Consider the following 24,318-nt stretch of genomic DNA (forward strand, 5'->3'; position numbering starts at 1 on the left):
CCTTTGGATCACGAGTCCAACTCTCTAACCATTAGGCCACGACTTCCCCAAGTGTGGCCTAATGGTTGAAATATGTACAGACATTTGGGCAAGATAACCATTTTAACCAAATTGCTTATTTGACAGCTTATTATATGAACTTGTAAAAAAAGACCCTCAGGTATTTGAAGATATCAGGGGCAATCTTGAAAGGTAGGAGTTTACATGGAAGTGTTTTATCTACAGAGTTTAACAAAAAAATGTCCTTGTAGCCAGATAATTGGCCAAATTTATCTAGGATATCCAAAATTGGGGGTAGAGAGGCAGCTGGGATATATGATAAAAGGTCATCATCAGCATAAAGAGAAAGCTTGTGAACTAAACCATGACGAGAAATTCCCTCAAAACCATTGTGACTATGGAGCCAGATAGCTAGAGGTTCTATGGCTAAGTTAAAAAGTAAGGGAGAAAGGGGACAGCCCTGTCATGTCCCACGCTGAAGAGAGAAGGAGGGAGATCGTATGCCATTAGTATATACAGATGCTGTAGGAGAGGAATAGAGAAGTCGGATCCAAGAGATGAAGTTAGAGTCAAACCCAAACTTTCCCAAAATAAAAAACAAGTAGGCCCATTCCACCCTATCGAAGGCCTTCTCAGCATCTAGGGACACAATAATTTCAGGCAGGTCCGATGGACAAGAAAAAAAGAATATTGAGAAGCCTTCTGGTATTCAAAAAAATGAGTGTCTTTCCTGGGATGAAGCCTGTTTGGTCCAGCAAAATTAAAGATGGTAAGACTGGCATGTTTTAAGATTTGTCAGAGCAAGATATTTTTAGTTGAGACAGCTCAAACATGCATTTTAGTCTCTTGTATCTTTTGTTTTTATCTTGAAACCTTAAGTCTTTTTTTGTGAAATGAATGCCACTTGGCATGACGTTTTGTTACATAATGGGAAGACATCCATTATTTAGAAATCATGGGGGTTTTAGATATCCAAATAGTTTTTGTGTCCACTATGCGTTTATGTGTGGGGAATGTAACTGTGTGTAAATATTAAATATATGCACATGAATGCTTAGCTGAGTAAGAATCGTTTCACATTTGAAATTCACTAAAATCCTTTTAGTTAGGAAAATGTATCCTTTATTGCAGACAGTGTACATTTTCATTGTCGCGGCCAGTAGTGAAGATCTCCCTTATTGTTAATTTGACGAAAAGTGCGTTTTACAGCAATGCACATTGCTTCCATTTTCTGTAGTTTGACGACGTCCCCTTAATCCTTCATTGAATCGCTTGTTTCTGACGATCCCCGCGCCTGCGCCGCTGCGTCTGCCGCACTCGCTGCCGCCGGATCCAGACTGAAATCACAGACACGGGCCTTCCTCGCCAGCATCCCTCCATCCAGCCCTCATTCCCAGGGGAGGGGGGAGTAACCGAGGACCTGTCTGGAACCGCGAAGAAGTTGCCGGACATCCACCGCGTGTGTTTCAGGGCTTTCTCCTCTTCAGCTGAACTGAGGGTATCAAACTTGCAGCAATGGAAAGAAAGGTAGGAATGCAACGCCATCGCATCGAGTCATTATGCGCTTCAGTCAAATGCGTTTTCAGCATTTGTTATTTCAAAGCGTTTCTATTCAGACGTGTATGCTATTGTAATTTAGCTGTTCCCATGCACTGATACTAACTGACAGTATTATTAGACTATAAAAAATCCTAACAAAACTATTACTCATGTCATTCAATTGTTATTTGTAAGGAATGCTTCGTCTTTTTTCTTTTTTTTTGCCTCCATATGACTATACAGTTTTTTTATAACTCAGAAATACCATGTCTGGTTATAACCAGCAGTAGTCTGTCTCAAAACTTCATCCAGCTGCTTTTTTACTGATGTATCTTGTAACTTACATGATGAACATCCTCGTTGAGCCCAACATCTGCTCTGCGTTGTGTCTATGTGCTTCCAGACAGTGTTGTTTGCAATACTGAAGTTTATAATTCCAGAGGAGGCCTATCCGTTCAGCAATACCACATCACATTTACTCCTTTACCACAAATACTAGGCTAGTCAGTGTGCTTTTCTCGTAAAGAGATGCATCTAACAGCACACAAAATGTAAAGTTCATTAATAAAAGATGATTGAGCACCTTTTCTACATATGCACATGGATAATCAAGCTCATGTCTTCCCAAAACCTGTGTTTGCCCCCCTCCAGCACCCCCTTCACTATGATTGAATGGGACATTGCCACCCTCCAGTATTAGCCTTTATGGGGGTCCTTAAAGGGGGTCTTCTACTATTGGAAGACATTTTTCCTCCTTATCTTTATCTTTATATATTTTTTAATTGTGCTTAGTTGGTTCAATCAGCATGAAATGTTTTTTTTAAATCAGTACAGTGCTTATGTCAATTTACAAATGATAATTATTGAAAATTAACAGTGTACATATTTTGATATTTATTTTGATATTTATTTTTATTTCCTTTTTTAAAATTTCAATATGTTTATTAAAAAAAATTTAATAGTGGAGATTTTTAATATTGCATTTTAACAAGTAATTTACCAACTTTTATCCCAACAGCTTGTCCTCGAACTTATATATATAAGTTGCCAAACATTGTAGTCATGCAATAATATCTCATCCTATTAATGTCTGGATCAACTGAAAGATTGAACAGCTTGTTTACATCCACCTTCCTCTGAAAGTCCAAAAATGTGCTTTCGTTAAAGTGATCCAGTAATGAAAATTCTCATCATTTACCCACCTCAGTGTCTCAGTATTTATTTATTTGATTTTTTTTGTCAATGCAATGAAAATAAATGGGTCCAATGTTGTTTGGATCTCAAATTCTTCAAAATATCTTCTTTTGTGTTGCACTGAAGAAAGTAAGTCAGATTTGGAATGACACAAGGGTGGTTAAAAGATTACAGATTTTTCCTTTTTGGGTGAACTGTCCATTTAAATGCTTGCTTACTGACAAACTCTAAGGCTTGATCTGAATGGACCCGTTATGGCGGTTCAGACAATTCTACAGAATCCTGCCTGTAGAAACATTCCTTTATAGTTTCCCCAGTGTTAGTCATTCAGACTTTACCCTGATATAATTCTCAGACTTAATTACCAGCTGTGAGAGCAAAAGGATAATTTACCGCCACATAACCGCCTATTGGAACAACACCATGTCTGTGTTTTGATAGTCCTGATTGCCATGTTCCTGCTTTTAGCGGCATTCCACTACACATCGGTGGTCTAGCGACAGCCCCCTTCACAGACCCCCATCCTTCCCAACCCAGACTGTGAGGGAAGCTACATTAAAACAGAGAGATTGAGAGAGAGACTCGACTCTGGCCACACGCTGACACGCTTTCAAAAGCGAGAGAGTGGAGAAAGGGAACGTCAGAGTGCGGAGAAGGAGGGAGGGAGCACTCTCTTTTGGAGGAGAGGGAAAGTGAGGAAAGCGCACATAGGCAGAGGTACCCAGGAATAGAGGGAACAAAAGAGAGACTGGGGGTTTTATACATGGACATGGAGGATTCTGCTGGAGGAGCTCGTAAAGCCACCAAGAGTAAACTGTTTGAGTTTCTCGTCCATGGAGTGGTGAGTGAGAGAGTGAGTGTGTTTGTGCATGTGGAAGCGTGTCGGTGGCTCTGCTCACGGGAGAACTAAGATGCAGCGGCTCTTATCCGTTCATTTTTATGTAGATTGTTTTTTAAAAAACAGGAATATCCGTGGAGGACAGAGTGTAGGAGAAAGAGTGAAAGATTGCTGTCTTTAACATATGGAGGAGGATAAGGAAAGAGAAACTCTGGTACTGGAAATATGAGAGATACTTGTATTTTGAAGGCCGAGTACTAGTATGAAACAGAAGATGCTCTTTTGGTGTGTGTGCAGGCAGTGGAGGGTGTGTATCAGGAGCACCCTAAGGGTAGATCACACACAAAAAATCCTGCTGTGGTATTTAGTCATGAACATGTAGTGGAAGCAAACTTGATTGTATGTGTTTCAGGGTGTTCACTGTATAAAAATGTGGGCGAATGAAAGGTTTACGGAGACTTTTGAGAACTTTTGGTGGTTGTGCAACTATTTTGTGGCTGCTTTCTAATACTATTTAATATCAGACCAAATGAAAGGTGTTGTTTCTAGAGTCTTCTTTGCAAAAACACAACCTTCAAGACATCCTAACCCTCTATTAGCTTAACTTTTGCCATGTATTATTTAACAAAGCACTGATACTGTGGAAATATTATTCCAGAAATGGCTATTCATGAATATGAATGTATAGATATTTCATAAATTGATGGATTGGGGTTGAATGCAGACTCTTCATGAGTGGTTACTGGTGATCGCAAACTTCTCCATGGTTTATAAATGAGCGATCACTCAGCTCATGATTGCTTAAAGACCTTAATAATTTATTAATATTAAAAATTAATATTTATTTTTTTTCAATTTTATTTTATAACCATTCTAACCTGTTAAATACATTTTCATTATTTAACAGGTTGTACTACAAACTTGCCACAGCCTTAAGCTGTGTGGTAAAGGTTAAAAATCTCAAATTGTTTCTCCATTAATAAAGATTCACATTGCGATTGATCTGAGAACTATAATATTAGTATCTACAAAGATATTTCTGGTATTGGTATCTCTGAACAGATATGTAGTATATGGCACAGCAGTATTGAGAAAGTGTTGAGAAACTTATCCTGTGTGCTAGTCCAGTGCTGCGGCCTCCTCTTGTGCCCTGAAAACCTCCATTGCGACCTTGAGAGCTAGGGATTGGCAGAAGCGTGCAGAGACCTGCACCCGTTCCCGCTGCGTCCACATGTTCACAGCCCACTACCTCTTCACTCAGATGTTTTGAGATTGGACCAGGCCTGGACACCCCTGGAGCTTGGCCTACTTTGGGAAGTGATGATCGGGTCGTGAGGGTCACAGCACCATACGGGAGCATCTCTGGCAGAGATGTACTGTACCCGCACTGTAGGGAGGACTGAAGCTGGGGACGTTGGCTCACATTCTGGATGTTTCCACAACTTTGGTGCACATCCAGAAAGTCACAGGGACTTTGTGACTCTGCCATTATGAGTCATGAACAACAGACCTCAGATCTCCGCTGCAGCACACAAACTGCATTGAGAAATAAAAACAGGACAAAAACCCAAAGATAATATTGCTCTTCAGTTGAGTAACACTTTACAGTGCCATTAATAAAAATAAAAAAAAAAGAATGAATGATTTAGGTGTTGTGAACTAACAATGAGTGATATTTTAACAGCATATTTATGAATATTAATGTTAATTTATAAATATACTACTGTTTCTGTCAATATTTGAATATTTCAATATTTGTATCAATTAAATGATAAAATCTAATGTATACGAATGCATAAACGTACATGTATTTGTGTATGTAGAAATTATCAATAACCTACAATAATAAATGCTATCAAATTATTGTTTATTTAATTTTAGTTATTGCATTAACATGCATTCACATTTATTAATCTGATAATGTTAATTTATAAATATAATATTGTTTTTATGATAATTAATATTTGTATAATTAAATTATTTTAATGAATACACTTATAACGTGAATGTATTTGTGTTGTAGACAACAATAACCTAGAATAATAAATGATGTATTGCATTGCTAACTTTTGCATTGACTACTGTTAACGAATTGAATCTTATTGTAAAAAGTTACATTATTGTGATTGCTGTGTTCAATTAAAAGTCAATTCTATTCAGACTTATTCATATAGTGGTTTCACTATGCAAATCAGTCCAGATGTATTTTGAAAAAATGGAAAAGAAATTCCCAAAAGCACATTTCTAATTCCAGAAAGCACAATGCATGTGGACTAGATGAAATGAGATGTTATTTGACATCACAGTTTGCACAGTTGTCATTTAGACTGCGTTAGGCTGACTTACCCAGCGCGTCTGTGTTTCGGTAGAGGGCGAGCAGCTGTCGCTTCTGAAGTGACAGGCACAGGTGCGAGAGGCCCTGGCCTAATTCTGCTTCAGATACTGGAGGAGGAGCTCATAACAGCGCCTTAGCTCAAAAAAGTCTTTGTGCATTATGTCAGCTTGCTGTAATTGATTTAAAAGCTACAAGTTTGTTGAGTTTACATACACGAATTTATGCATATGTGTCTTCATATGCATTGTTTGTCAGAGCTATAACATCCTTTAACACATCAAAGGAGTTCAACAAAGAAATGTCTGGCTATCTGACCTTCGTTCTACATTTATCTAATCTCCACAGCGTCCAGGGATGACCTCAGGGGCACGGATGCCCCATCAAGGCGCTCCCATGGGGCCTCCTGGACCTCCATATGGAGGAACACCACCGATTCGACCAGGGATGCCTAACACAGCCCTAGACCCCAACCGAAAACGTCCTGCCCCATCCCAGCCAGTCCAACCTCCCCCCGTCCTGAATCGTCCCAGAAAGTGAGTGCCACTTTAAACTGTTCTCTGACCTATAGATGATAAATAATAGATATGTATTCCCTGAACCTTAGAGCAAACTGGGCATTTTGATTTTGATGTAATACATATGACTGTATGAAGTTTTATTTTGGTTTAATCTTCATTTTGCTCCTCCTACAATTTGCCAGCAAGCTCTTGCCAAGTATAGCGCTCTCTAGTGACTGAACTGTCTGATGTTTGGCTGGTGCAGGGGCTCTATCTTTAGACAGCAACATTTTGATCTCTGTTAAATGCCGAAATACTTCTTGGTGAATATTAATAGTACAACAGTTATCATAAGTAATCACTTAGGCACACTTACTGTTATTTCCTTTCACAAGAGAGTATCACAGTACCCTTCCTACTCAGAAGTGTTGAAGACTTGAAGTGAGGATGTTGAATTTCTGCAGGGCATTACCGTCTCATACTTTATGTGCCCATTTTGGTACAGCCTGTACTTGGAAATGTCACTGACACTTGATTTTCAGAACTGGACTTCAGAACTCTTGTTTCTAGCTGTTGATGTAGCTGGATCAGATATTGAATCTTTTTGATTCACATTGCTGTCTGTGTGGCATTTGTTTAAAAAACATTTTACATACAGGATCATGTGATCACAAACGGCAAAATTGTGTGCTTAAAATCACGATCACCTCTAAACTTGCGGAAAGGACCTTCACGAAGGGATTCCATTGCTCATTTTCATTTGAAACAGCTCTGCTAATAGCATTCCCTTCCCAAGGACCCAAGGGCGTGAAAGTGATGTTTGGAATTTGCTGTTAGTTTTCTCAGGTTTTCATCTGTCTTGTCGCAGTACTGTATTTGTCCTTGCATTTTCATTTCAACGGTATATGCATGAAAGAGTGTCAGTCGTAATTACTGAGGGGCAGCCACTGAATTCAACAGACTATGCTACAAAAAATTCAAATTGTTTAACAAATGTTTGACCTGTATTATTGAAATACAAAACATTTATCCCAGTAAATTTGGAGTGACAGTTTAGAAGTCTGTATTTTCTGACGTTTGGACCACAAAGATCTGGTTTTCAAAAATGTTATAGACTGCACAAACAGATGATGTTCTTGCACTGTTTTTCAATTGATTTTCGACGCTTTAAAAAAAAAACTATTACATTTACGATAAAAATAGCAACTGTGGTTGCCAGATATTCACTGTAAAAAATATGGTGACAATGTTACCAGTGTTACAGGCTGGCATGTTGGTGCCAGTATATCTTAAAACTTATAAACATATATTTAATTAAGTGTTATAATGTTAAAAAAAATAGCTACTTCAAATATCAAAATCTGCTTTTACCCTAAAATTTACTGTTAAACACCATGATAAAGGTGGTAAAACAGAGAGCCACAAGGCCAATACAGTGCACATGGTCATACAAACAAAGACAAAATCAGGGTAACGCAGATGATCATTAAATAATGCACTAAACATTAACTAAATAACATAAAATTACACAAAACACCCTAATATACATTAAGGATAATAATAAAAGAAGAAACAGGAGCCTCTGTGAATGTCCTCTTACTGTTTGTTCACTGTAATTTATATAGTTTTCACTTTTACAGTAAAAGTTCATCAAATTCTCAGAATTTTATCATCTTGCAATACTGCTTAATACAGTGGTTCCCAACCATGTTCCTGGAGGCCCCCCCAACACTGCATGTTTTCCATGTCTCCTTAATCAAACACACCTGATTCAGATCATCTGCTCATTAGTACAGATTCCAAGACCTGAAATGGGTGTATCAGACAAACGAGAGATGCAAAATGTGCAGTCTTGGGTGGACCCAAGAATCTAACCCTAATCAAACACACCTGAGCATGCTAATCAGAGTCTTCAAGATCATTAGAAAATCACAGGTAGGTGACTTTGATCAGGTTTGGAGCTAAACTCTGCAGCAGATTGGCCCTCCAGGGAAAGATTTGAGGAACCCTGACCTATATTAACATTTTGCCCAATGCAAATAAGCCAATAATTATTTTTGTGTAATAACCAATTAATGGCTCTTATTAAATCTAAAAATATATCTAATATATACTATTTTGTCTACATAAAATAAAACATTAAAGCAGTTCACAAATGAGTTAAGGCAACATTATGGGCAGTAGATATTCATTTTGAGATTTGGATAAAGAGTGCGTTTAACAGTCTTATTAAATTATTAGTGTTATTACAGAATAAAGTGAGCATTAGATGACCATAAAGGCCTTGTTCAAAATACAGGGGAAAAAAAGTAATATTATAAAAAATATTACAATTTAAAACATATTAAAATGTAATTTATTCCTGTGATGCTGAATTTTCATCAGCCAGGCTTCAGTGGCACATGATCCTTTCCTTCAGAAATCGTTCTAATGTGCTGATTTGGTGGTAAAAAAACATTTCGTATTATTATTATTATTAGTGGTAAAAACAGTTATGCTGCTTACTATTTTTGTAGAAACTATGATACATCTTTCAGGATTCTTTGATGAACTGAAAGTTTAAAAGAACAGCATTTATTTAAAAATTTGAATTTTTTTTTTTTTTTTTTTTAAACATTACAAATGTCCTTACAGTGACTTTTGTAACCTTGCTGAATAAAAAGCAATTAGTTTAATTAAAAAAAAAAATCTTACTGCCCCCAAACCTTTGAAGGTTAGTGTATATTTGCAGATATTGCCTTTATACGTATATGTGTACAATATCGGCTGTTACTGAAAAATTCTGTTTAAGAAACTAACTAGAGGTACCCCAAATCAACCTATAGGAAACCACTTGGATTTCCAGCAGCAAATGAGACATCTGCAAGACAGATGGACATGAGAGACGCCCAATCAGATCCTTCAGTTGGATCCTTCAAGTAGGCCGTTTATTCTGCTGCATGTTAGTTTGACAGTTTGTGATGGACATGTCCCTGCCTGATTGGTTTGTTCCCGTTTGCAGCTTCAAACTTGACTGAAGCATTACCCCAAATGCATGTGTGCACTTAAGGTAACAGATTAAAGTAAAAACCAATAAAAAATGACATTCACTAAATGAACACAACAGTCAATATGACCTGAGAATGAATGCATGTGGAGTAGAATATGCGGTTGCGGTCCGTTAGCTGTGTGTGTGGGCTGCATGACCCTTCTGTCATGCCGTTTGTGTTAATTCACAATGTTTTCTCTCTTATAGTTGCCCGACATTCAGTAAACGCTCCTTTTATTCACCTGAATGCATTAATGGTTCCTTTTAGTTTAAGAATATGTGATGAGTGTCGAGGCATTCACCCTCACACCCCCACCGCATCTCAGTCTCTGCTACTCAGCCTCTCCCGGAGGAGCAGTGTGGCTTAGGGTGGACGAGTCGGACCATGAGAAAGTTTATACTCCAGAGGGGGTGTGGATGTGAATCTGGACAGACGCTTCCTGCTCTGACGGGGTCATTTGCTCCTCGGCTCTGGACCTGAGGAGCTCTCGGTGTCCGTAGGAGTGTGGCATGTTTGCCATTTGAAAAACTTTTCTGCACTAGTGAATTATATGCATCATGTTTGGGGATAGAAGAGAAATTAGTTTTGTTTTTTTTTTACTGAAAATTTTGTAATTTATAGTTTTTACTTCCAAAAATGCAAAAAACTTGACAGTCTTTTAAAGTAAAAGTATATATAATTCCATGTTTTTCACTATGTATTGTAATATAACTTAGAATTAACAGGTTTTTACTGTAGCATTTTTACTGTCCCGTTCTATAAAAATTACAAACATTTTTGCAATATGTTAACAAAGGCTTGCTGTTTGCTGTGTGAACAGCCCTTTACAATAACTGAGACAGCCAGATGTTCAAACAACAAGGCGACTTTACCTATACCCATAAAATATGCATAAATTAATATTTTCGCATCATGATTGTGTTATTTTCAACCTCTTTTTGTCTTTTTCTCGCTCTTATACCCTCTCTCTGATCACACACACAAATAGACAAACACACACAGCTGGAAAAACGTCTGGATGGGTCCCAGTTATTCAGCAGATGGCCTGTGCTATCAGTCACCATAGTAACATGCTTTCCCTCTCTCTCTCTTTCTTTCTTACTTTCTCTCTGTTTTCCCCCATCCATAGTGCCAAGAGAAGAAAAATGGCAGACAAGATTCTCCCTCAGAGGGTGAGGTCCATCACTATGGCTTTTATCTGTTTGTCTGTGTTTGTTTGTTTATTCATGTCTTAATTTCCAGTGCCAAGTCAAGAGAGATCTCACGGTACAGGTAATTGTGCTGGTTTCTCTTATTTCTGGGGGTATAAAGTGAAAAGGATGGGCAAGAGGGGTCCAATTTGTCACGAAGACTGCTGTTGTGCATTTGTTTTTTTTTCTGCCGATGGAAAATGGTTTGATTCCCAAGGAATGTGACGGTGTGTGATTACATGGAGCTGTGGGATGAGTGCAGGCACATGACTGATTTGGTAAAGTGTCTCCATCAGGATGTGACACAGTAATATGCCACAATAGCAGGAACTGGAAGGGTTGTTGGTTCTTGGAATGGCTAATCCTCTCAAAGTCTTAATTATTTTTTTTACAGGCAAACCAAAAAGTCCTAATTCATTATGAAGAAGTTTGTAAAATGCTGGAGGTCACATAGGAAGGAGAGAATGATGCAACACAGTGAAAATCAGGAGAGCGTCAGGTTACAATTTTGCTGTGTATCATGCAAGGACATACATGATTTGTTTCAGTAACAAGTCACAAACGAAAATCAGGATGTAAAATGGTCATTGACTTAGTAAAGTGGTGCAAATGCCTGGTGAAATCTGGTAATGGTTTCATATTCAATCAGTTCACAAAGACTAATTGACTTGATTTGGTCGCAAAATGGGCCAAGAATATTGGTATATGTCTACATTTACCAATATTCTAGGTCCATATTACAGCAAAGTATATCTTTGTCCGAATATGAATAATTACTGTATTCAGAATCAGAATGAGCTTTATTGCCAGGTATGAGGAATTTGTTTTCGTGACAGAAGCTTCCACAGTGCAACAGAATGACAGTGACAGGACAAAAAACACAGATAATAAAAAGAGAAATTAAAAATAGAACAAGTAAATAAGGAAAAACAATATACAAATTGACAATTGTGTGTACAGGTATATAACAATAGACAGTTTTGTATGTACCGGTATATTATGTGCAAATTGAAATGTAGACTAAGTATGTGTGTTAGATAAATAAGTGTATAAGTGAATAAATAGTGTGTGTTCCACAATTATTGTCAAGTGTTCATGATATGGATTGCCTGAGGGAAGAAACTGTTCCTGTGCCTGGCCGTTCTGGTGCTCAGAGCTCTGTAGCGTTGACCAGACGGCAACAGTTCAAAGAGGGAGTGTGCTGGGTGTGAGGGGTCTAGAGTGATTTTACCAGCCCTTTTGCTCACTCTGGATGAGTACAGTTCTTGGAGAGTGGGGAGGGTTGTACCAATGATTCGCTCAGCAGTCCGGACTACCTTCTGTTGTTTTCTGAGATCAGATTTGGTAGCTGAGCTGAACCAGACAGTTATTGAAGTGAAACAGTGCTAATTCATAATGCTAATGGAGTTTTACTTTTTATATTATCATCATAAGGCAAAAAAAAACATAACATTAAATATAGGTTCACTTGTATAGAGGATACAAATGGTTTGTGACAACAACAATGTGGAAGTGGAAATTTCAGGAAGTGGATTTTCGTCTATACAAAAGCATGAAACAAATGAAATTCACATTTTTAAAACCAAAACTTAGAATTGACATCCTTATATGAACCTATATCTGTGGGGGAAGTCGTGGCCTAATGGTTAGAGAGTCGGCCTTGTAATCCAAAGGTTGCGGGTTCGAGTCTCCGGCCGGCAGGAATTGTAGGTGGGGGGGTGAATGTCCAGCGCTCTCTCCACCCTCAATACTACGACTGAGGTGCCCTTGAGCAAGGCACTGAACCCCCAACTGCTCCACGGCGCTGCAGCATAAAATGGCTGCCCACTGCTCCGGGTGTATGTTCACGGTGTGTGTGTGTGTGTTCACTGCTGTGTGTGTGCACGTTGGATGGGTTAAATGCAGAGCACAAATTCCGAGTATGGGTCACCACACTTGGCTGAATGTCACTTCACTTCACTCACTTATGTTAATAATATGCATATTGTTGGACTTGCACAGTTAATGGTAGTATTGATTATAAATAATGAATTGTATAAATATAATAATTGAATGATTTAATTTAATAATTTAGATTTATTATAAAATTGGATAACACTTTAGTACAGGGACCAGTTCTCACTATTAACTATGTGTTTATTAGCATTCCTATTATTAACATATTGGCTGCTTATAAAGTACAATATTCTGCATGACCATATTCTACATCAATAATACTACCCAATACCTAAATTTAACAGCAAATTAGGAGGTTGAGGCAAAAGTCGTAGTTAATGGTTTGTTAATAGCGAGAATTGGATCTTAAAATAAAGTGTGACCTAAAATGGATTATAAATAAAATTATAAATTTTAATTGCATTTAAATTATATTAAATTATAAATACTACAATATTTTTTATATAATATAAATATTATATTTATAGTTATTGATTTTTTTTATGTATTAGTTTGATAAAGAAGGTTGTTACTGTGTTAGTCTCTGCTTTATGGGACCTGAAAACAAAAGCAGTTGAAAATCATATATCTAAGTTTAGCACCACAAATTGACTTTGTCATAACCGAAATTGATAACGAATGAGAAAGTTACAGGGAAAATGTTTAGACTGTGTAAAATATCATCAAACTGCTTTGAAAACATCTCACAATGAATGATGCATTGAATTGTTACTAGACCCGATTGCAGACTTGCTTGTTAACAATGCCTTTTCATTAGATCCGTGAACTGGTGCCAGAGTCCCAGGCGTACATGGACCTCCTGGCTTTTGAGCGCAAACTTGACCAAACCATTATGAGGAAGAGGGTGGATATACAAGAAGCCCTCAAAAGACCAATGAAGGTATGTGATTTCAGTACACAATTATAGTGAGATTTATTCCTAGTTAGCAATAATATGAAAAATGAAGGTACAGCTCAAACTGTTTCCTCTCTTATAGCAAAAGCGGAAGCTACGATTGTACATTTCAAACACTTTCAACCCTGCCAAACCTGACGCAGAGGACTCTGAGGGCAGCATTGCATCCTGGGAGCTGCGTGTAGAGGGCAAGTTGTTGGATGATGTAAGTTTGCCTTAATAATCTTACCATCTGTTCTTAAATGGAGCATTGAATTAATATGCCGTGACCATTGTTATTATTTTAAATGTCAATCAAAATCATTTTTTGCTGCTTGTTCAATTAAGTTTATTAAAATGAGCAAATGTAACAATTTCTGACCATTTTTGCACAACTTAATTTTTTCAAAAATTCATTGCGCGCAATCAGTTGACATTTGTTTAAAGGAAGCTCATTTAATCCATGCATGAATAATTACTGAATCCAATTTAGTCCTTTTCATTGCATCTAGCAGAAGTAACAAAACATATTTAGGTTCGTAAGCTAGAACAAATCCATTCAAATGACTTAATTTATTTTTTCTTTAAAAGGCTTAATTTAATTGCATAGAACAATTTAATTAAGCTAATTGAATGATTTTTTTTTCGAAGGTACTATTGTCAATGCTAATGTTTGTTTAGGCTTCATTCAATTCATTGCAAGTCCCTTTTTTAAGCTTTATCTTTTATTCCCTGTGCACTTTAGCCTGGAAAACAAAAGAGGAAGTTTTCGTCTTTCTTTAAGAGCCTTGTTATTGAGCTGGATAAGGATCTGTACGGCCCTGACAACCACTTAGTGGAGGTAAGCATTAACTCACTCTAGATAAGGTAATAAAAAAACATAGCTAAACCGTATTTGATTATTCATTCTTTACAAAAGTTGGACTTAATTAATATGGGAGAATCCTGCATTTCAAACAAGGTTGAGGACAGTCACAAAGGGTGATATTATGTCACATTCAAGTACGTGTCCACAAAAATCTCTTGGCCTCTACTGTGTGACAGATTAGATTGGAACACAGTAGAAAAGTCAGAATGAAAAGTTCAGTTAACCATACTTCATGTAAGATATATCTTTGTGGTCTCTATAGCAACGTGTTACATAAAGAAGTTGCCCATGACACTGTGGAGTGATGACACTGCAGCCAGCACAGAGCTTTGGGGAGCATTAACGGGAGAAAAGAAACACATTTCTGAAGACAAACACTTATAAAACCTTTTACAGCGCTCTGTGAGTCTTTGTATTCAGAGAGTGTGCGTTTTACTCTATTTTAGTGGAGGAACCATTGTGCACAGGTGCTATTCAGACACACTCAGGCATTTACATTACACAAGGGAACCTTCCCAGCTGGCTCACGCACTTAATATTTATGCACTTTATTAGGGACATTGAGTTCTTGGGAAGGCAGATACACAGAAGTGGTCTGCAGCTTTCAAGGAGTGACCCTTGTGCCCCTCCGGCCCATTGGAACGGACTGAATGCGCTGCATTTGGGTTTATTCATTCAGCAGCTCTTTAAATTGTCCTTGGTGACTGTGGGTTTTCATCACAACACACACCAGATTGAGGCGTGCGATAAAAAGAGTGATTTACCTGTGGAAAAGGACGGCATTGAAAAACCCTCCAATGTCAAGCAAAGCTAATTGAGTTGAGCTGTGAGTCAGTGCCATTATGTTGTCTCTTTCAAATGGCGCTGAAACATGCGATGGTTTAGGGAAAATGCAAGTGAGATCGCATAAAGAGCGTAATCATTTTATTCACTCTCATGTTTGAATGTCTCCTCCGTGCATAAACAGCGCATAAGCAGTCTATATTTAATTTAAAAAAAAATTGGGGGGTGGGCGTGGGTCATTTTAAGATTTGACCCTCTCTCTCTCAAAAATAATGTACTGGCAAGTTATATCACTAGTGTAATATTGTCATTCATACTCTGAGTTGCAGATTTGAACAAACCCATCATGACCATAACCAGGGTTTGAAAATTAGTAAGGTCTTTGTGGGGACTTGTGCTATAATAACCCCTACAAATACAACTTTGAAAGAGAGAGAGACATGTAGATGCTTGTGAAAAGATGTTTTCTCTGTTTTAGATGGATGAATATTGTTAAATTATACCAGAATTATTACATCAAAATTTGTTAATACTTTACTATAGGTTAGGGGTGGATAATTGTATCAGTTGTTTATTATTCATGCAACAGTACATATTACTGTTTTCATTAATAATATAGATGATAATATTGTCTAGTGCTCTTATGAATGTTTTTAGCATGACTTTGTGAAAATGTTACTACTGAATGAAATGGCATAGATTTTTCATGGCTAGGGTTTGCATATTTCATTTCATTCTGTAACCGATCATTCTACAGATGTGAAAATGTGTACTGCTGTTTTTGATAGCGTTGATAATGTTTCTGACAGATAATATGGTGATATTTTTTTGCATTTTCCTTATCGAAAGTGGTATCCTGTCTGTGGGCTTTTTGATTAGATATAGCTATGTAAACAAATAAAAAACGAAAAATAAATAAAAAGTAAACTGAAATTAGCTCAAATATTTTGTAAATAATAAATAAACTAAAATAAAACAGCAACTTCCAACTTTATTAACTTTCTAAAGTGTCAAATTTAGTAGTAAAGACTCACAACTCTCTCAAGCCTTGTTCACACTGCCAGCGTCTCACAGCAATCATTTTCATTGACAATTTTCATTTTAATTCAAAATTTACAGAGTACCGGACCTCGGTGACCTCATCGCTGGCTGCAGTGATGAAACCCATAACCATAAATATTACTTTTTGAGAAAATTTTCACCTTGTGGGCAATTCATCAGTCAAAATAATTGCATAGACTTAAGGCCCTTTCACACCAAGGCTGATAACTATTATGATAAAAATATATAGTTTTAAAAATGACTGTAAATTTAAAATATAGTTATCGTAATAGTTATCTTTATAGTTATCATTCTTTGTGTGAATGGACCTTTACATTAAACAAAGGACTCAACAATATCTAGGAACCAGAATATCATAGAGTCTAGAAGGCTAGAAATCCATACAGAATAGTCTAGCAACCAACTAGTAAATGCATAGCAACCTGTTAAAAACCAACCACTAAGAACATCTTAGCAACTGCATGCCCTGACAGACACCCTCGACACAGGCAAACACTGTTCAGATTTTCTTCAGAATATATCAAAGTCTAATTTGAAATTGCTGTATGCAATTCAAGTTTGTGTGTCATCCTAACAGTGGCACCGCACTGGAACGACCCAGGAGACAGATGGCTTCCAGGTGAAGAGGCCTGGCGATGTGAATGTGCGCTGTACTCTCTTGCTCATGTTGGATTACCAGGTGCGTGCAGGAGTACCAGATTATTATTAGAAATTACGGCTGATGGATTACCAGAGGAGAGTTTGTATGCCATAGCTGGTTTATAGGCGCCTCTTTAAAGGGGTCATATGATGTTGCTAAAAAGAACATTATTTTGTGTATTTGGTGTAATGCAATGTGTTTACGCGGTTTGAGGTTCAAAAAACACATTATTTTCCACATACTGTACATTATTGCTGCTCCTCTTTGCTCCACCTTTCTGAAATGCGTTGATTTTTACAAAGCTCATCGTTCTGAGAAGCGAGGTGTGCTCTGATTGGCCAGCTATCCAGGGCATTGTGATTGGCCGAATACCTCAAGCGTGTGACGGAAATTTTATGCACCTTACCATGTTGTGATGCCGTGTCCCGGCGCGACAAGACTAAAACAATAAAACCCATTGTAAACGAGGCATTTGTTGCATTCAGTGAGGACATAATTACTGATTATGATGATTTATACCGTCTTTTTACGCATTGCGCCGCACCGCGTAAACATTACCATGTCTGCATTTGTGATCGTAGAAACGCCAAATAAGCACTACTCTACACTGCTCAAAACTCGTGTTTGAATAGTCAGTAGCAAATTCTTTAAATATCAAAATGTACTTACAGGCTGCGAGTCAGAAGCACCAGACTGTCCTTGCGACGTTGGAATCGCCCCACAGTCTTAACTTTTATAAAGAATATCTTTTTGGGTTTGAGACTTTAATCTTTGCAACTTTACAGATCTTATATATAAACAAACAGCTTGTAACACTCCAAAGAGAAAGGAAAACATGAAATCGCATCAAATGACCCCTTTAAATGATCGATTATGGGGTCTAAAAGTCTGAGGTCACACTGAAAATCAAAGATTCAAAATCCAATTTAGACCTAAAAATAAAGTTTTAGTTTTAAGGTATTGATTTTTTTTTAAACAAATAAATTAGGAGCTATATAAAATGTTTTAAGTACAAAATGTATAGCACAAAATAAATGTGTTGAGAAAGGAATTAGAAATTCATCTGCATAAAGATAGCTTTAGCTTAATTGTCTTATCCATCGTTAAAAGCACTGTAATTAAAAGCTATTGTTGAGTCATTAATCTCTAAAATTTGATTGCCCTTCTCTATTCACCAAAGTAGCTATAGCTTGTGAGTAAAAGGCTTTTTTAAATACAGCGATTTTCACTTTGTGAACTATATCCTGATGGGAAGAGGCTTGGTTTGTCCATTGTTTTTATGTAAATGTAAATGTTTTTAAACAATGCAGATTAAAATCTATAAAAAGAGACAATGAAACAGATTTGCAGTTGTGTAGTTCACATGAAATATCAAGTAGTTTCAGCAATATCCAGATAAACAACATGCTAGCCATCTAGAACTAGTTAAAAATTTGAAATATTTTATAATTATTATACAGTACAAATTGTTGTGAGATTAAATATAATTTAAACATATTTTATATAAAAAGTTTTATATATTTTAAAATGTAAATTATTCCTGTGATGGTGAAGCTGAATTTTCAGCAGCCATGACTCAAGTCTTCCGTGTCACATGATCCCTCAGAAATCATTCTGTTTGGTGCTCAAGAAACATTTTTTATTATTAGCAATGTTGAAAACAGCGGTGGAAATCATGATTCTTTGATCAAATAGAAAGCTCAAAAGAATTTTTATTTAAAATATAAATCTTTTTTGAGATTATAAATGTCTATACTGTCAATTTAATGCATCCTAGTTGAATAAAAGTATTAATTTCATTTAAAAAAAATCTTACTGATCCCAGAATTTTAAATGGTCGTGTGAAGTATAACCTAAAACCTTGCTGTTGAATGGACATGTTTATGGACATGTTGTCAGCTACTCAAATACACTAAATGTAAATTGAAGCAAGGATAATGTACTAAATATGTGGATATTTAATAATGATACAGTTCTGTTAGAAATTTCTGAATGTGTTTATTTCATTTCTTTTATCCGTTGTGCACTTTAGCCGCCTCAGTTTAAGTTGGATCCTCGCCTTGCACGTCTTCTTGGCATCCACACTCAAACCCGCTCCTGCATCATCCAGGCTTTATGGCAGTACGTCAAGACCAACAAGCTGCAGGATTCTCATGAAAAGGAGTACATCAACTGTGATAAATATTTCCAGCAGGTACTACCATACCATAAAGTACTCTCTCCATTTTGGTGTTAATATTTTGCCTGATAGCAAAAATTTTTTTTTATTTCTTCCAGATCTTTGACTGCCCTCGTCTGAAGTTTTGTGAGATTCCCCAGAGATTAACTAACCTGCTACTCCCGCCTGATCCTATTGTGATCAATCATATTATCAGGTAATTGGTCATAAATTTAGAATGTATTTCCATTTATTGTATCCTCAAACTTAAATCTGGAATTTAAGCAAATTTTAAGCAAACATTACTATATAGACTATTACTATGTATAGGCCCTTATATACAGTATCTCACAGAAGTGAGTACACCCCTCACATTTTTGTAAATATTTTATATCTTTTCATGTGACATCACTGAAGAAATGACACTTTGCTCCAATGTAAAGTAGTGAGTGTACAGCTTGTATAACAGTGTAAATTTGCTGTCCCCTCAAAATAACTCAACACACAGCCATTAATGTATAAACCGCTGGCCACAAAAGTGAGTACACCCCTAAGTGAAAATGTCCAAATTGGGCCCAAAGTGTCAATATTTTGTGTGGCCACCATTATTTTCCAGCACTGTCTTAACACATGGAGTTCAGCAGAGCTTCACAGGTTGCCACTGGAGTCCTCTTCCACTCCTCCATGACGACATCACCGAGCTGGTGGATGTTTAGACCTTGCGCTCCTCCACCTTCCGTTTGAGGATGCTCCACAGATGCTCAATAGGGTTTAGGTATGGAGACATGCTTGGCCAGTCCATCACCTTTACCCTCAGCTTCTTTAGCAAGGCAGTGGTCGTGTTGGATATGTGTTTTGGGGTCGTTATGTTGGAATACTGCCCTGCGGCCCAGTCTCTGCTTCAGTATGTCACAGTACATGTTGGCATTCATGGTTCCCTCAATGAACTGTAGCTCCCCAGTGCCAGCAGCACTCATGCAGCCCCAGACCATGACACTCCCACCACCATGCTTGACTGCAGGCAAGACACACTCATCTTTGCACTCCTCACCTGGTTGCCACCACACACGCTTGACACCATCTGAACCAAATAAGTTGAACTTTTTCTCATCAGACCACAGGACATGGTTCCAGTAATCCTTAGTCTGCTTGTCTTCAGCAAACTGTCATCATCTTTAGAAGAGACTTCCTTCTGGGACGACAGCCATGCAGACCAATTTGATGCAGTGTGCGGCGTATAGTCTGAGTACTGACAGGCTGACCCCCCACCCCTTCAACCTCTGCTTATACAAGCTGTACACTCACTACATTACATTGTAGCAAAGTGTCATTTCTTCAGTGTTGTCACATGAAAAGATATAATAAAATATTTACAAAAATGTGAGGGGTGTACTCACTTCTGTGAGATACTGTATGTATGTGTATATATATATATATATATATATATATATATATATATATATATATATATATATATATATATATATATATATATATATATATATATATATATATATATATATATATATATATATATATATATATATATATATATATATATATATATATATATATATATATATATATATATATATATATATACAAACCCGATTCCAAAAAAGTTGGGACACTGTACAAATTACGAATAAAAAAGGAATGCAATAATTTACAAATCTCATAAACTTATATTTTATTCACAATAGAATATAGATAACATATCAAATGTTGAATTTTGAAATGTCATGCCAAATATTGGCTCATTTTGGATTTCATGAGAGCTACACATTCCAAAAAAGTTGGGACAGGTAGCAATAAGAGGCCGGAAAAGTTAAATGTACATATAAGGAACAGCTGGAGGACCAATTTGCAACTTATTAGGACAATTGGCAACATGATTGGGTATAAAAAGAGCCTCTCAGAGTGGCAGTGTCTCTCAGAAGTCAAGATGGCAAGAGGATCACCAATTCCCCCAATGCTGCGGCGAAAAATAGTGGAGCAATATCAGAAAGGAGTTTCTCAGAGAAAAATTGCAAAGAGTTTGAAGTTATCATCCTCTACAGTGCATAATATCATCCAAAGATTCAGAGAATCTGGAACAATCTCTGTGCGTAAGAGTCAAGGCCGGAAAACCATACTGGATGCCCATGATCTTCGGGCCCTTAGACGGCACTGCATCACATACAGGAATGCTACTGTAATGGAAATCACAACATGGGCTCAGGAATACTTCCAGAAAACATTGTCAGTGAACACAATCCACCGTGCCATTCACCGTTGCCGGCTAAAACTCTATAGGTCGTTTGTATATAATCGGGTTTGTATATATATATATATATATATATATAGATAGATAGATAGATAGATAGATAGATAGATAGATAGATAGATAGATAGATAGATATATAGATATATATAGATACTTGCTCATCGTCATGTGATGTATAGGAGTTTTAAGTAATGTGACACAAATGGACCTTTAAGGGGCCTGTTTTCTTTAGAATTTAAAGAGATAATTCACCCATAAATTGAACTTACTTACTCACCGTCATATTGTTCCAAACCTGTATCATGTTATTTGTTATTTTTTGATACTGTACACATTTTTTGAATGGATTTGTTCATAAGTTCATTGTATGACACCCCAAAAAGCACAATGTATTATTGTGTTTTACAGTGAAAAAATTACTTTATAATGGCATGAGGGTGAGTAACTACTGACAGAATTTTTATTTTCAGATGAACTGTTCCTTTAAATGCCTTTTTCAATTGTACTTTTAACAGTGTGGATCCAAATGACCAGAAGAAGACAGCCTGCTATGACATTGACGTTGAAGTTGATGATCCTCTGAAGAGTCAGATGAATGGATTCCTGTTGTCCACAGCCAATCATCAAGAGATTGCATCCCTGGACAACAAGGTCAGAAAGAGCTTTATTATTAAATTGTGAAAGCCATCTGGACAAGAATCATTGAATATCTTGATACTGTTTTATTTAAATTCATATAAACTCTATGCATAACTATTATGTTCTGATTATACATTTGGAGTTCTCTCAACAATCCCATTTTCACCTTTTATTCTTTAGATCCATGAAACTATCGAGTCCATCAATCAACTGAAGATTCAAAGAGATTTCATGCTCAGCTTCTCCAGGGACCCCAAGGGCTACATCCAGGACTGGATCTGCTCCCAGAACCGGGACCTTAAGGTGTACTACTATGTGTCTAAACTATGTGTACTCCTCAAAATCATAGTCAAATACAGTGTTGTTATATCAGATCTCGAAACATTTTAAAATAAAGTTTAGACATGTTTGAAAGAGTGTCTCTACCTAGTGGTCAAAAGTATGTAACTGCTTTTAGAAAAATGGTCTTTTCTGCCTTTTTTAACTGGACTGGATTTTGTGGTTACAGCTGATGACAGATACAGTTGGAAATCCAGAGGAGGAGAGAAGAGCAGAGTTTTATAACCAGCCCTGGTCTCAGGAAGCTGTCAGCCGCTATTTCTATTGCAAGGTGAGGGGTACATGCAAATGAATTATGTTAGCGACAAAAGTTAAAGAGTCTTAAGCACTAAATCGGCATATTAGAATGATTTTTGAAGGATCATATGACACTGAAAACTGGAATAATGGCTGCTGAAACTTTAGCTTTTTTGCCATCACAGGAATAAATTACATTTTAAAATATGCTTTTAGACAAAAGGTTATTTTAAACTGCATTTTTTTCTTCCGATGTTAGTGTATGTTAGAATCAAAAGTGGTCATTTCACTTGCTCTTTTCATTTAGAAATGTATGTTTCTTTCCTTTTAATGTAGATTCAACAACGAAGACAGGAGCTTGAACAAGCTTTGGCAATGAGAACCACCTAAAATATCTCAGTTTCAAGATTAAGTTAACTAATTTGCTTCACCTGTGGCTTGGTCACTTTTATTCTGGTGGTCTCCACACTGGGCAGTTTTCCATGGACATGAAAGTATTAGACCACTTCTCTGTATGAGTTTTGGACTGATTTTAATCAATGAGGGTCAATGAAAAGTGTAATTTTACTCTTATTTAATGTATGTTTACTGTACAGCTGAATGTATATAACCTCACAGTACAATGAATTTAAGAAAGTGGCTTGAAAATGCCACTTTCACAGTGATTACATACAAATACAGCAGCTATCGTGATTGTTTTTACATTTTTAGATGCACATGAAGGTGCAGATAACACTGTGTGTCTTCTGACTTGGAAAGGTAGAAAATACAATGAATGAAACTTTATGATGCCTGAATTTTTTTTAACTATTAATGACATTGCTAAATGTTAGTAAGTATAGATATTGAATCTGTCATGTTTTTTTCTACGTTTAAATATTTAGTCACATTCTGCTTTCAGCTTCTCCTTTGTTTTTCTGTCTTTAAATTTGCACCGTGCAAACGATATCATGAAGAAATCCACTGGATGAAAATCAGACAACTTTATTTGCAATAAGTGACATTTATTGTCATTTTAATGTGTTAAAGAAAACCCGTTCATGCTACGATAAGGTAAATCATTCTGATTTGTGAACATTTGTTAACAATACCAATTTTTGTGTATTGTTAAAGACTACACAAATTATTGCTCATAAGCAGTGTTTATAAATGATATTTGAAAACATCTTCATTTTCAGAGCAAAATATGTTCTGAATATATTGTGTGTTGTTAAATACAATAATGCATGTTGCATGTGAATATTTTTAGTTTTCTTTTAGGAGTTTTTTTAGCATGATTCCGACATGTTTTGGATCTTTGTTGCCTTATTAAATCACCGATACTGTATGCACAGGAAGCATTAACCAAAGGTACAGTTACATCATCTTTGTGAATGCTAATAAATTACTTAATTTTACTGAATATTCCATCACACCAGTTGATGGCATTTGTATACTTGTGTCCTGAGAAGTAATTCTGGTACTCATGAATGCCAAAAGGTGTTCATATTCTGAGGCATTGACCCTTTACCTTTTACAAGACGTGTTATGTATTTTATTTAAATAAGTGCAGCGTGCCTGTTATGGACATATTGAACAAGATTAATAAAATAAGTACAAATTCATGATCAGTATGGTCGTTGATCCAGTTCAGAATCATTTATTCATAACATTTAACGGTGTGTGGGTAACGTTAATTAATTATTAAAAAAAAAAATCGGGGGGGTTTGCCGTTTGCGAAGACATGAGTAAACATCGATCAAATTTTAGTTTTGTTATGAATTGTTCCTCTAGCCCCTAGTTCCTAGCCACTAGAGTCTAGGGAAAAAATGCACTATAAATTATGAGCATATCTTGACCTCGAAATTATAATTTCTGTATGATTCACATAGCTA

At 36.6% G+C, this 24,318-nt stretch overlaps 1 protein-coding gene across 2 annotated transcripts; it reads left to right on the forward strand.

The window, feature by feature from the left end:
• Positions 1 to 1,292: 1,292 nt before the first annotated feature.
• LOC306881182 (SWI/SNF-related matrix-associated actin-dependent regulator of chromatin subfamily D member 3-like) lies at positions 1,293 to 24,050 on the forward strand. Of its 2 annotated transcripts, none has more exons than XM_079435129.1 (13): positions 1,293 to 1,527; positions 6,252 to 6,439; positions 10,562 to 10,604; positions 13,336 to 13,458; positions 13,556 to 13,678; positions 14,198 to 14,293; positions 16,743 to 16,844; positions 18,838 to 18,999; positions 19,083 to 19,180; positions 21,745 to 21,880; positions 22,049 to 22,171; positions 22,377 to 22,478; positions 22,781 to 24,050. In XM_079435129.1, the coding sequence occupies exons 1-13, from the start codon at positions 1,516 to 1,518 to the stop codon at positions 22,832 to 22,834; spliced, it is 1,362 nt and encodes a 453-aa protein (XP_079291255.1). In that variant the 5' UTR covers positions 1,293 to 1,515; the 3' UTR covers positions 22,835 to 24,050. The 2 variants fall into 2 exon arrangements, with proteins under 2 accessions (XP_079291255.1, XP_079291254.1); XM_079435128.1 differs by lacking the exon at positions 1,293 to 1,527 and adding an exon at positions 3,269 to 3,574 and having other exon boundaries at positions 22,781 to 24,047.
• Positions 24,051 to 24,318: the final 268 nt, after the last annotated feature.

This window comes from Barbus barbus (genome assembly GCF_936440315.1).
Source record: "Barbus barbus genome assembly, chromosome: 15".
NCBI lineage: Eukaryota > Metazoa > Chordata > Actinopteri > Cypriniformes > Cyprinidae > Barbus > Barbus barbus.

Bases quoted from the DNA above. Each gene is read 5' to 3' on its own strand.
- LOC306881182 (XM_079435128.1), top strand. From the start codon at position 3,497: ATGGACATGGAGGATTCTGCTGGAGGAGCTCGTAAAGCCACCAAGAGT. The intron at 14,294-16,742 runs GTAAGCATTAAC...TCATCCTAACAG, and splicing joins CTGACAACCACTTAGTGGAG to TGGCACCGCACTGGAACGAC. The intron at 19,000-19,082 runs GTACTACCATAC...TATTTCTTCCAG, and splicing joins GTGATAAATATTTCCAGCAG to ATCTTTGACTGCCCTCGTCT.